This window comes from Sardina pilchardus, chromosome 19 (assembly GCF_963854185.1).
Source record: "Sardina pilchardus chromosome 19, fSarPil1.1, whole genome shotgun sequence".
Classification (NCBI taxonomy): domain Eukaryota; kingdom Metazoa; phylum Chordata; class Actinopteri; order Clupeiformes; family Clupeidae; genus Sardina; species Sardina pilchardus.
This window is the reverse complement of record NC_085012.1, coordinates 18939131-18954130: the sequence shown is the minus strand read 5'-3', so window position 1 is coordinate 18954130 and position 15000 is coordinate 18939131. Positions and strand designations below refer to the sequence as shown.

Genomic DNA, 15000 nt, shown 5'->3' with positions numbered 1-15000 from the left:
CAAACGCCTGGTCCTGGAAGTAGAATGCGTATGTTTTCATAGGAATGATAGAGATATTTTTAATCATTGAACCACACAGAGAGGACAACGGACATGTTTACGTTGTTTCACATATATCCACTTGTCCAGAACTCAGGACTTTATTGAGCAATAAAAAATATACACCAGGGAAAATATTTTTTCCTTTTTTTTTTAGTTTTGATTTTTGCTTTTTTTTGTCAAAACCAGAGACAGCAGTCCTCTCCTTTGCTTGGAGTCAGACTCCGAAAGGTCCAAAAAGACAGAGAGATAGAACAGAGAGAAGAAGAGGCAGCCCCCCCCCCCCCCGACCACACACACACACCACTCCCTACCACCTCCCACCCCCATCTCCACCAGGGGGCGAATGCAGCTTCCTCCACAAGAGTCAGTAGGTGAGAGAGATAGAGATTAGAGGAGTGTATTTGTGTTTCAGTTTTCAGTGTTTTTTTTGTTTGTTTCTGTTCGATTTTGTCCACGTGTTCGTGTTCCATTTTTAATCCCATGCGCCGAGGCGAGGGCCAAAACGGACCCCGAGCCAGGCTGAAACACGCGCTGGACGCGGGTTGGGGATGTTACGTCTACTCTGCGGGGTCGCTCGCCGCCGACTCCTTCTCGACCTCCTCGCCGTAGAGATCGGCCAGCTTCTGGAACTCGGGGCCCCAGTCGTCTAGGAAGGTGTAGTCCAGCTCGGACTGGGTGCCAGCCGAGCCCAGCGGGCTGATGGAGCCGGTGGGCGAGCCCTGGCCCTCGAAGGCGTAGGTCTGCAGCGAGTCGTACGGCGGGCCGCTCGTGTCCTGGTCGGCCTCCGTTAGCCGCTGGCGGATGAAGTCGCGGATGTCCAGCTCGGCCTCCGTGTCCAGGGAGGCGGGGCTGACGCGGCCTTGGAGCCGGCGGTGGTGGGCGTGGGAGAGGGGCGGGCCGGGTCCGGCGCAGGCGCCCGCCGCCGCGGTGATGCCGCCGCAGTGCGAGGCCCGCGAGCCGTCAGGCCGGACGTCGCGGCGGAACTTGAGCTCCTCGGCGGCGGCCGGGTTGCGGAGGGCGCTGATGTCGAAGGCCTCCGTGTCCTCCTCGCCGCCGCCCTCGTCGTCGTACGTCACCACGTTCTCGCGCACGTCCTCCTCCGAGATGATCAGCGGCTCCTTCTTGCTGCGCCGCAGCGTGATGAACAGGATCACGATCGCTACGGAGACACAAAGCCAAACACACGTATGATCCATCGGCTTTTTTTCCCCCATTATCACAATTTCCATAATTACCACTATCATTATAATCACACAATCATCGTCACGGTGATCAAATCATAAACACCATTACAGGCTGTACTTCAATACAACCACATTACACAACATTCATTACGACACCACCTGTTTCTCCAACTCCTTGTTACCATCATCATTATTACCAACGGGATCATCTGCACCTGGGCTGTTATTACCACGGTGATACGTGTTTGCCAGCACTGACTGTTCAACCAGATAATTGGACATTTATCCAAAAATATTCCATGAAACTGAGAGAGTGTATCTGTGGCATTTGTGTTTGTGAAGAATTTAAAAATGGGTAATCATTACAGACTTATGTAAGCATAAGAGTCTACCCCTTTTGCACCTGGACTATTATTACCGCTGTGATACGTTTTTACCCCTTTTGAAGGGCATCCCATGTATGTGTTTACACTCTTCAGTATACATTTACCGAACACAACAAAGACATTTATGTGAGCCATTCACCTACAGGTCATTATCAGATTACAGGGAAACAAATGACAGAGAGTGTAATGGGGTCTTGACCTCTCCGACTCTATTAAAAAAAGGAGTAATGATATTCACTAGATGCTGCTGATGCTGATGCTGATGTTATTGAGCCCCAGTCCTGATGGCCTGCAAGAGGATCTGCCTCAGCAGCATAAATAAGTACACGCGCTCTGCTTTAATTATGACGGTAGCTACAGTACATCGCATTACTTTGATGTGTTGGACCAGGAGTGCGTTGGTTTCTATGGATTCGAGTGCTGACTTAGTGTTTGTGAGTTTACTGTTGAGTCAGACGGAGGGGGGATATTTAAGGAACACGATCACTAAGGGAAAACATAGAGAGCAAACCCATTTAAGGCCCCGGCGATGCTGCTTGGAAAAGCGAGGAGCTGACAGCACCATCCTGACATCATTATCATGTGATGAGGGCTGACTCACCCTACGGCTTTAGACACGCACAGCAAGGTGCCACCATGAGGGAGATACATGCCAGTGACGTCAATGTATAAGATGACCGTGTATAATATGGAGGGACGTGTGTGTGTGTGGGGGTGAGTGTGAGAGAGAAGTGTATATTTGTGTGTGTGCATGAAAGACAGCGGAAGTTAATGGCAGAGTTATTTTTCACACTACAGGCCACCATGGCACAGCGCTAACGATCACCACAGGAGGTGCTATGGTATGCTAATTCCACATTAATACCGCACATTGCGCAGATGGCGTGTAAAAAGTGCACGCAGCAGGGCCGAGTGTGTTTTTCGGCGACGGGAGCGGCTATGATCTCCCATTAGGCGCCAGGGACCCCCGCGGAGACGAGAGCCACAGAAAGCGGAGGGACGCTAATCAATAATCCGCATTAGTCGTCATTAGCACGGCCGCTAATGGCTCCGGCGCTACCTTCGCCGTCCGGGACGCCGCGGTGCGAGAGAGCACTCATCGCCCGCCGCAGATTTAACATCCATCCAAGATGGCTGTGCAGGAGGGCGGCCGGGGAAGCGATCGGTGGGGGTGGGGTGGGGGTGGTGGTGAGGGTGGAGGGCTGTTGGGGGTCTGTTTTGTTTTTATTCCCTGGTGTTAAGGGAACCGTTCCTTTTCCTGAAGGTTTTGTTTTTTTCCCCCTCTCTTCTTCATTTAGCCTGTAAGCTCTTTTCAAATAAAGCTTTAAATGTCATTAGATAATAACGGAGATGCAGTGAGTCGTTCTCATCGTTCATCTGGTATGCAAACACAGAGGATGCCGGGGGGGGAGAGGGGGGCGACAGCGGAAGTACACAGCAGGCGGCTGAACTTTGAAACCCATCGGCATTTGCGCTTGCTGATGATGCATCAACACACATGACTGCATAATCCACCATTTATGCAGGCAAGTCATTAATCTACAGAGGGTGTATTTTGACCAGCAGAGAACTGGCTCTTGAACTGGTTCCATTCAGAAATCTTTGAACCTCGGTGCCATCTGATGAACCAGACCTGCCATTCCACCACCTGGAGCGCGAACCAGAACGGAGCCGGTTCTCTGTTGGTAGAAAAGGCTGTTAAGTCAGCCGTGCTGCTAGCGGGGTTTTTATGTACCATGCTGTGGCGTTTTTTGCGGTGTTGTGCTGGGCCATGCTGTGCTTTTGCGGTGCTGTGCAGTGCTGTGCTGGGTCTTGCTGTGCTTTGTGGTGCTGTGCTGGGCTAGCCCATGCTGTGATGGATCCCCTCTCACCCCCACCTCCAGCCCCCTTACAGTGTTGTGGGAGAGGGAAACAGTGGGTTAAGGAAAACAGTGCTGCAGTGTTGTAGTTTTTTACTCTGATGGATGTCAAGAGCATGTTGTCTTATAAAAGGGCCGCTACTGTCCAGGCAAATGCAGCTGCGTTGCGGCGCTGTGCGCTGGGCTGCTCTCCGCCCTGATGGACTCTCAGGGAACACTGTGCTGAAAATGAGGCTGTACGGACCAGCCGAACTGTGCTGCTGTTAACTGTGAGATGGTTCTTGCCCTGTGCCATGCTGCCATGTTTCCTACCATCTTGTGAAAGCCTCTCAGAGGACGCTGTGATCAAATGGAGGCTGATGCTGGCCAGGCAAATCACACAGCGCCGCTATACAGCGCCGTTCTCTGTCACGTTGTGATAAACGCCTTTAGTAGCGTGCCCTGTCTGTGTGACTGAAATTAGCTCGGTGAATAACACAGTGCTCCTATAGGCTACTGTGCCGTTTCCTGCCCCGTTGTGATACACATTTAGAATGCACTGAATGCACTGAATTTAATGGTGACTGTACTGGCTGGGTGAATTCGGCGCTGTGCGGCTGGGCTGGGCTGTGCTGGGCTGCAGCTCTCTGTGGACTCAGCCTCTTCTCCTATATTTAGCTACGCAGCTAACAAAGCTGGAAGGGGAGCCGCACTCTCAAGGTGAGCAGGTTATATCACGTGGGAGCGGAGGCACCTCTCATCCCCCCCTCTCTCTGTCTCTCTCTCTCTCTCTCTCTCTCTCTCTCTCTTTATCTCCTCTCTTGCTCCATCCTCTATGTTCTGTCTCTCTCAATGTTTCTCTTCTTTTTTGTTTTGCTTGAGATTGCTCATTTACAGTCTCTCTCTTTCTCTCTCTCTCTCTCTCTCTCTCTCTTTCTCTCAAATTTTTTCCCATGCATTTTGTTGTTTGGTTCTTTGCTCAGTTTTCTCATTACTTTTTTGTAACATTTTCTCACACTTCATATTTTCTCACTTTCGCTCCCCCCACACTGTTATCCTCCCTCTATTTTCTCTCTCAGCTCTTTCTTCCTCTCACCTCTCCCCCCTCCTCACTCCTCCACTCCCTCCACCTGTTAAGTTTCTCAAACAGGGGAGGAGGATAACTAGAGGAAAAAGGAGGAGGAAGAAACACTGCTGCGGAGGAGAGGGGGAGGGGGGGAGAGGGGGAGGCAGGGGGGGTGCGAGGAGAGTGGATGAGAAAGTGAAAACCAGGTGCAGTCTGAGTGAGTCAGAGGGAGAGAGAGAGAGAGAAAGAAAGGAGAGAGTAATAGAGAGAAAGAAACAGAGGTAGAAGGAGAGAGAAAGGGAGCGAGGGAAGAGTACGGCATGAGAAAGAGATAGAATGTGGGAATGAGATAAGGATACGGGGATATAAAAATTTCTCCCCTGCTGTGAGCACCGTCACATATGTGGGCTGAGCTGGCAGGTATGGGACTGACTGAAGGTCACAGAGGATCATGGGTAATGACTGCAGAGGATCATGGGTAATGACTTCATGCAAAAGGTCCTCATTTTTTCACTGATTTAGCATTCTATTAAGGATTAGTGATGGCTGTGCTGAGGTTCTGTCTTCTATACAGTATTTTTCGTCTTACCGTGACTCACTCTTGGTCTGTCCATAACCTCCCTCTCTCGCTCTCTCTCCTCTATTCCTTTCCTTGCTCTCTCGCTTTCCCTTACCCCCCCCCCCCTCTCTCTCTCTGTTGATGAGGTTTGCCTCTGTGGCTCAGGCTAATATCTGATATGAATATGGATCACCTTCATGCATCAGTGTGCATAATCACAGACATACTGTGTTTGGCTAATCAGAAGTGCACACACTCACACACACACACACACACAAGTTCTATACTATTGTGTCATTTGCTCAGGGGGATTTGGGTTTATGTTAGCCATTGGCCCCTGTTAAAATTTGCCCTTTCATATCGCTGTTACACACACACACACACACACACACACACACACACACACACACACACACACACACACACACACACACACACACACACACACACACACACACCATTTCATGCTCATGTACCCCCTGGATTGTGTGGGTTAGATGAGGTCAGTGGTCTTTGTGTGTTTAAAACCCCAATCATTTCTGACCTTTCCTCTCAAGGTAGCTCAGCCTTATTCTTTCCACTAGTGCTGTGGCGCCTCTGATGACTTTGGCAGTCGATGCATGAATAAATACACTTATTCACTCATATTGAAGGATCAGAGATCGATTGTACTGTTCAGATGCCCAGAATTCTTTTTGTGCTTTCACAGCAGTTGACAGTTATATACGGCATGACTTTCTAGTTCAGATAGACAATTTAGTTATCGTTTAGAGGAGCTGAATGACAGTTCCTTCAGCTAGCAAAGCTCCCCTTTATGTCTGACTCAAAATGACAAGTTAAACAATGGGAACGCAATGACACATTTTGTTCAACATTATATAAGCACTGCAAGCATTCATACATCTAGCAAACTCCTTTGCAAAGTGCAATTGATTTCACAGGAGAATATCATGTAGTCTTTGTAATTTTACCAGAGGTGACCTTGAGGAATAAGGTAAGGATCATACAGGGCATGCTGTTTTGCTGTTAATAAAACACAAGGTGCGCTATGTTTTCATCAAAACGTGGGCGCTTCAAAAAGCTTCCAGTTCAAGCTTTTTTTTTTTAAATTCGAGGCTCTTAGGGCACCACCTCAGAAACGCGAGGCAGACAAAACGAGAGGCGCTCTGGGCACATAAGCAGCACACAAAATGCTTACCGCCAATACAAAAAAACATCAAAAAGGCACACCTCACTGCACAAAATGTGTCCTGTCTGATCATGCTCTAAGTCTGTTGATCTGAGTGTAGGTAAAGGCAGAAGGTATTCTGTCAGAGGCAGTGAGAAGACTTTTGTGTTAGTGTTTCACACACTAATTGATGTATTTACTGTTTCCATATACAGAGTAACCTATAGCCATATCCTATAGTAAAGTTGGATATTAATCACTTGACCTTACAGTTTATTTAATTTAACACAGCCAGTTAACTCTTAAATCAACCCATAATCTGCAGTTGTAGTACTTGTAGTTTTAGGTCAATGTTACTAATGAGTTCACTTAAACATGTATTTAATTTTGCTCGTCTATTCAATCTACATTTCAGGGTCATGATGCTTTTCATGTGATTGCTTTGGTTAATGCTTCTGTTCCACATGTATTTCATGACATTATTTCATTGTGGCTACTTTGTAGAGAACACAAGTGAAGGGGAGTGGAATCTTAGAAGATCTTAAAGGTATGCAAGATTCACCTTCATGTAACCTTTACAAAGCCAATTTGATGGTAAACAAAATTGTAATAGGCTAATTGTTCACTTACAGCATAGATGTTGCGAGTCGCTACCGCGAAAACCAGCCATGCAATTCTAAGAACGGCTGCCCAACAAATCTTGCGAGAATCGTGAAACATTACCTTGTCAGTAGATACAGTATAGCTCTATGGAGATAATTTTTGCCTGTTGTTAATCTTTCACCTCCACAACAAAAAGCATTTTCATTGCGCACAGAGGGGACAAGTCACAAGAAGTTTGCTATTTACAACAGCAGAGTAAAATACAAATATATCACAACTCTAGAGGGGGCTCTACAGTCACCAAAAATACCTTAACCTGTGTAGTGTCCCTTTAAAGGTCTGGTGTTAAGGATGACAACGAGAACCTGCTAGTGGGACGTCTCAATGGCTCAGATGAGAAAAAGGTCACTGGATACCTTAAGAGCCTCCAGGGTTAACATTGCAAGGCAAGGTCAGAGATCAGAGAGATTTCCTATGAACAGTAAACCCTAAAGGCAAAAATCAATGGCTCTATAAAGGGGTTATAACTTGACCATTTCCATTCTTTTCAATGGAAAACTCTATGATGGCTATATCAGTTCAGAGAGAATGACCACTGGCATCAAGGCTTCAAGGTGGTCAGTTTTGGCCCTACGGTATTTAAGGGCTATCGCCTAAGCTGCAAATTCCACATGATCGATGACTACAGTAACCAACACTACACAAACTGGTAATTTACACTTGCATTTACATTAATTCTTTTATCAGACACTTTTAGCCAAAGAGACTTACATAATATGTCAATTTTATTCTAAAGGGTATTTTTCCGAGAAGACTTCTGGTTTAAGTGCCTTGCCCAAGGGCACAACGGTGGAATCCAGGAATTGAACCCACAATGACACACTCACACATGACTGAATCCAGCCTATAAGAGACAGGCTTCCTGTCACCAAAATACCTGCCAACAGGCTGAGAGCACTCCAAAGCCCGCCACGTTAGACAGAGAAGAACCAACCTCTACAACTGAATGGTTCAGAGATCAAAGGTCAACTACCAGTTCACTCACCGAGCAGGATGAGCACACACAGCAGGATGGCGATGAGCGCGCCCGTGCTGAGACCGGCGGAGGACAGGAACGCCTCGCTCTGGCAAACCTTGGCGCGCGTGCCACGCTGGCATGGACATACACGCAGCGTCAGCGTGCTGGTGCCGGTTAGCGACGGCTCGCCGCCGTCCCACACCACGATGGGCAGCGTGTACAGCTCCTGCGTCAGACGGTTGAAGCGCCGCCGCCGGGCGATGATGTTGGCAGTGCTGTCTGCGGAGGGACAAACAAAGGAAGATAGAGAGGAAGGAGAGAGAGAGAGAGAGAGAGAGAGAGAGAGAGAGAGAGAGAGAGAGAGAGAGAGAGAGAGAGAGAGAGAGAGAGAGAGAGAGAGAGAGAGAGAGAGAGAGAGAGAGACAGAGAAGGAATGAGAGATGTTTAACACACTTAAAATGAATGACTCGGTCATTCAAATTAAACTGAATCTTCAAAACATGGCATCAGCGCTTCATTGAAATACACAATTCATGACAACATTACAGATGTCCTATTAAACTCACATTTGTTACATCCACACACGTACACACACAAACACACACACACACACACACACACACACACACACACACACACACACACACACACACACACACACACACACACACACACACACACACACACACACACACACACACACACACACACATCCCAAAGAGATTGAGCAAAATATAAAATACAATGTGACAATCATTCAAAATTCTCAACGTTCAGCTTCAAATAGGCAAACAACATAGATCAACTGAAACGTTTTTAGTTCAACACATTAACTCACTACTAATGACACAGAACTCACAGGCTATGAGATAACACAGGCATGCATTATTATCAATCAAAATCCATCATGGGAATATACTAAAGTTAATTTTGCCAGTGCTGTTCCCAAACCAGATAGAGAAATAGACAGAGACCCAGAAGCAGAATCAGAAAAACAAAGTTAAACATGGAAAGAAGAAGGCGATTAGGGGGAGGTTTAGGACAGTCATTAGGTATCAGTTGGCTTTTACAATGCAATTAATGCTCTCCAGCTAAGGAGCTGTAGGCCTGTGTGCGTGTGCGTGAGTGTGTGTGTGTGTGTGTGTGTGTGTGTGTGTGTGTGTGTGTGTGTGTTAGCAGTGCCACACACCTGTAAATGGCACTTTAATGGCAGTGTGAAAGCCAGAGTAATCAGTGCCAGCAGAGGTCTGGATAGTGTTAGCCTTTTGCTCTTAGGACTTTCAACCCGCAGGGGGGTGCTACATGCTGTTAGCCTCCAGGACTGAGCACTTTAATCCAACAGCTGGATGGCCAGTATCTCTCCCTCCAGTGAAACAGCGGAGGTTTGCTTTTAGAGCTCTTGGAATCAGCAGAGGCCTGTATAAGGTTGCCAGCTGTGTCTTTATCTTGAATCGTTTTAAAAGGAAGGTCAAGCTAATTTTGCATAGGCCTCCGGTTCCCCAGCAGGAACAAAATGTTAGCCTTTAACGTTAGCTTTCAACCAGGGATAAATATGAGGCGAAGCTATTTTTGATGTGAGCAGAAATGCAGCTTATAGTAGCACTACAATACAGAATGTAAACGCCAACAGAGAGGCATTGTAGTTAGGAACCGTATTCTATGGCTCGGGAGTCGGGAGTGAGGTTTTAAACTCTCTCGCAGCAATTTTCTTTTTCATACAAAGACAGGCACAAATACACTATCAGCTAAAGTTAAAGGCAGGGCTTTTGTGGAGAAACTAGGATTGTGGCACCATCTTTCTAAATGACAGACACCTTCTCTCTCTCTCTCTCTCTCTCTCTCTCTCGCGCTGTGAAAAACTGCATTCAACATGAGACAAATTACCCACACATTAACTAGCACTAGCATAAATAAAACAATTAGCTAATTTGTGTTATTATTCAGTTATACATAAATACGCCCATCTCCTATCTCATAAGCACACCTCTCACATCTGTCTGCTCTCACAGATGAAGCGTAGCAACAATTCCATATTAATGTGTGCCAGAAAACATGAGCATTTTCTAATAAGAACCTATGCACATACCTCACTGTCAGGAGAATCAACATAAGTGGTCACGGCCCTTCAAGACACGGCAATGAAAACACACAGCAGGTGTGTGTGTGTGTATGTGTGAGTGCTTGTGTGTGTGTGTGTGTGTGTGTGTGTGTGTGTGTGTGCAGGGGCCTTGTGTGTGGCAACATGTTTTGTGTGTTTTGCGTGTTTGTGTGTTTCTGGAGGGGGGCCTCTGACAGGGTGATGAATGGCTTCATAAAGACAAATGCTCTGTTTAACGGCTATACTCATGCATGGCAAATGCATGCAAACATGTCCATGAATCCCATACACATAAAATAAATGCTCACAATATATTTTGAAATATATTTAAATATTCAAAATTGGCCCAAATAATATATTTGTGATGTTTAAAATATATTTCTATGTTTTTTTCTGTATGGGTAACGTACACATACTTACACACTCAGAAACACAAAATATGCCTTCAGACACAATCACCCACTCAAAAATCTATGCTTACATGCAAAACCACTCAGGCGTTCACACACAAATACATATCCTTTTATTATACCCCCCCCCCCTCTATTTAACATACAGTATAGCTGACACACAAGTCAAACATGAGAAATCAAGCAATATACAAATATATGTAAGTGTATACGCTCCAAACAATAATACATATGCAAACACAGATGTATACACACTCACACGCGTACGTGCACACACACACAAACACACACACACACACACACACACACACACACACACACACACACACGCACACACACAAGCAGATGGTGCCAAAGCATGTTTGTGGAGAGGAGTCTTAGTTCAGTGAAAACATTGCGAGCCAGCCCACTCCACTTCAGTCCCCTTATGAATAATTATGAGAATGGACAGCCGCAGAGACAACACACACTCCAGCCCAGATTAACTCACTCTCGCAACATGCTTATCGGAGAGAGCGAGGGATGGGGAAAGAGAGAGAGGGAGAGAGAGAAGGAGAAAGAGAGGGGAGAAGTGGAGGAGAGATAGTATGGGAGAGGGAGACAGCAAGGTGAGAGAGGGAGAGGGAGAGGGAGAAAGGGAGGGAATACTATATAAATGGAGAGAAAGAGATACAGGGAAAAACAGAGAGGGAGAGATAGTGTGGGAAGGGCAGTGATAGTGGCTGAGAGAAAAAGAAAAACAAAGACAAAACAAAATGAGTGAGTAAAAAGGAGGAAGAGGAAGGAAGCATGGCAAAAAGAGGAAGGGCACAGGCAATAACTAGACAGACAGATAGACACAGAGAGAGAGAGAAAGAGGGATGAAACGATATCCACAGAGTGGCAGACCGAGACAGAAAGATAGGCTGCGAAACGAGGAAAAATGGAGGGCTGTTTTATATTCATGATCAAGGTCCGCTTGATCAAACATAAAGCGGTAACCTCTAGCAACCAGCCTGCTCTGGGCATGCACGAGGCAAACCTTCTCATTGGCCACATCAACTGCCGCATGCAAATAAGATGCCCTCAGATTGGAGGACAGATTTGCATTCTTCTGAACATTCTGTTTAAATTAGAGCTGCGAGCTGCCATGCATAATGCTGACCAGAGGTCGGGCAGCGCAGGCAAAAAAAAATATAACCTTACACACACAGAGACACCGAAGCATGCACGTGCATACTCACACACACACACTCTCTCTCTCTCTCTCTCTCTCTCTCTCTCTCTCTCTCTCTCTCTCTCTCACACACACAAACACACACACACACACACACACACACACACACACACACACACACACAGACACACACACACACACACACACACACACTATTCTATTTTTTTTGCTTCCTCTCCTTTCTGAATCATTCAGAATCAAACACATATACACACCCGCACACACACTCACAAAGTTGTATCTAGAATACATACATAAAGTGAGCTGAATTGAATTTATATTCAACCTTCACTACATTCGTGGTGCTGACGCTAAAACTCTCCTTTCAGTTTGCCTCCAGAAACCCGGTGTCCTCTAGAACTTAAAGAAAAACAGTACAGTAACAGTAGCTATCCAATAGTTTACTCTATATCTCTGTCCACCTGCCAAAACATCACAAACACATTTGACACCGAATGTGTCATGCTTGTGTCTATCATAACTCACACACACACAAACACATACACACACACACACGCAGAGAGAGGAGGGGACGCTCTTTTTATGGGGATGTGTGTGTGCAACAGTGTTGTCTATCTCTATTGATGAGTGATGGTCTGGGTGGCAGCAAAGGCTGCATTTACATCGGCCTTGATGCACAGTTCTGATTTCCTGCCTATATCCTATATTTTCTTGTGACTTCTTTGTTTTCTTGTGTCTTCTTTGTTTGTACTGTTATTTTTTCACTTAAAGCTACCTTGGGTTTGAGAAAGGTGCTGTATAAAATAAACAAATTATTATTATTATTATTAGTAGTAGTAGTAGTAATAGTATTCTTTGACTGCCTGCTTATGTAACGAATGCCAGCTAGCATAGCTGTGCGTGTAGAGTGTTAGCACACCTCACTCTGCGATTCCTCAAGAGCAGCACTGGCATGGAAACTAGCAGCCTAGGCTTTTAGCTCGATTGTCAGCACGCTCGACTCCTGATCCGAGCGACTGCTGTTCACAGGTTCGAATCTGGGCAAGTGCAGGGCTGAACTGCGCAGGTTACATTTACATCTTGTTCGATAGTACCTGTAGTCCATATCAGATATCTGTGTTTATGTGGTTTCACTTGAGACTTGAGGCAAAATAAGCTTGCATTTCAGTGGCAAGTTGTTCACTTGGGGCTGGGGCTGAAGGCTGCGGACAGTGGGCTGAAGGCTGAGGGTGGATGCCAGAATGGAGGGAGAGGGGACACTAGGTGTGTTTTGGTAAGAGGAAGTTCTTGCTCTCACTGGTTACTGCAGGGTTGAAAAAGTAATGCATACACACACACACACACACACACACACACACACACACACACACATACACAGAAAGGATTAAAATATTTCCAGAGATGATACAGCTTTGACATTCAAGGGCACATAAAGCATCGCCTACGCCACACAGCAAGACTGCTTATCACAGCTGATATGGAGCAGAATTTTACAAGTTGTTTAGACTCTCATTTTGACAGCACTGCCAGTCTTAGTCTATTGACAGTCAGTTTGTGGGCATGTCCCAAGCCGCCAAATATCAATGCCATAAACTTATATGCATAGCCTAGGTCACTGGTCCATATACACATCATAATCTATGTCAAGGACTAGAACCTCCTTCCTATATCTACCCAAGAGCACAACATCAGGAGTGTTTGGGATGTTACAAAACACATGATCAGAGCTGTTAAACCAGTGTGGCATTACACGTGAGTGTTTATACACCAGGCATATTATTTGGAAATATGTCTTTAACAGAACTGGCATTCATATCCTTTGTGTCCTTTGCACATGTTACAACCATTTATAGTATGAGCAACTGATTCAAGGAGGCCAGGGTCAGAATATGCAGTGTACAGTAGATGGTGATTTTCATGGTACCATAATGCTAGGTTGTATCTGGTTGGTAGCACCTGTAGTCTGGCCCTAACGGTGAATGACGGTGAACAGAGAATGTCCTCCCCGTCACTGTGACAGACCGTAGCCATCACTGTAAAAGAGTAGTCTGGGACCACTGCATCAGATACACTCTGGTGCAGTGTGTGAGTTGCCTTGTGTCCACTCTATTTTGACTGCCATTCTGTTGCACAGGGGCTAGTTAGGTCTGGCCAGTCTGAATGAACTTGAAACCTGAGGCTTGTGTGTCCAGTTTGCCATTTATTTTCTTCCTCCTTTGGTTGCCTGTGGCCAGAGGGTTCTTTCTCTTCCTAACGCCCAATAGGAGGAAAGCTCTGGCTAGTTCTGCAGCGTCATCGTTGTTAAGCATACTGATGAGGTGCGTTAGTCTTGCTGTGGTGTTTGTCCATTCTGCATGCCCCCTTCATGTCCCTGGTGGAATGGGAGTTCAGTCCCAGCTATTTCCTGACCACCTCAACTCTCTTATTGTTCATTTCGTGGGATGTGTATGTTTGCAACAAGGTACTGTTTCTTTGCCAGGGCTACTTCTCTAATGGGCGCGTTTAATGACTCGAGGTAGGGGGGAGGAATCAATAACTCCTGTACCTGCTCACCCCACTCACCTGCAATGTTGAATATATGGCCAAGATATATGATAGATAAGATAGGTGTATGTTTCATGATGAGAGTAGACCCGAACAGGCTGTTCCATCATTGTAAAACATGCACGCACACGCACACGCACACGCACACGCACACACACACACACACACACACACAGTGGTACCCCAAGCTGTTCTTGGAGTCCCACTATGTCTAATCATCGCTGGATCCCCTTGGGTAAGGTCGTGGATGGCATATACTTCACCAGGGCTATGCTGGGATGCTAGGACCCTGGGGAGGTGCTCTGAGGACTAGGGAGGTCGACACCTTCACTAATTGGAAGCTCAGCTGGAAATGGCTCGATTGGCACTGAACAGCACCTTAGAAAGACCTGTTTGAAGTGACAAGCAGACGCAGGTGCTGGGGAAGTGAAAATATAGAGCCTTTGTCCTTGGTGCAAGACAGGATTTTTTTCGGTAAAACTTTTGAAAGTAATACTGATTTGTGTCCAGGAACTCTGAGGAGCGGAGCGGAGTGGATTGCAGATTGGCCAAAAAGGGTCTGTCCACCCTCCAGACACAAGAAAATAAGGATTGATGAGTATTGCTACATTTTGATCAACTCAGTTTAATAATTTTTAAGTTAATGAAATAACACGTCTTGCTGAAAACCACTCTACTCATCTCTTTGGACCTTGGGTCAACAACAACACACACACACACACACACACACACACACACACATACTAACACATCCACAGGAGCAAACATAATATCAAAGATTCTGTGTGAATTTCCATATTCTGACAAAATTACACACACATCAACATATTGAGGGAATGAATCAAGTAAAAAGCTCAAAAAGACACCCCCCACACACACATTCATTTAGTCTGCAGGGGGCTGTAGG

General features: G+C 46.1%; 1 protein-coding gene across 1 annotated transcript in view; it reads right to left on the bottom strand.

Moving 5' to 3' along the window:
* Positions 1–348: 348 nt before the first annotated feature.
* The window catches only part of LOC134065879 (cadherin-18-like), a 117854-nt gene continuing 103202 nt past the window's right edge, over positions 349–15000 (bottom strand). The window contains exons 10-11 of the mRNA XM_062520978.1: positions 7892–8143; positions 349–1201 (exon numbers count right to left, since the gene is read on the bottom strand). Coding sequence (XP_062376962.1) covers positions 600–1201; positions 7892–8143 — 854 coding nt within the window. The 3' untranslated portion in view covers positions 349–599. The remainder of the gene's footprint in view (positions 1202–7891; positions 8144–15000) is intronic.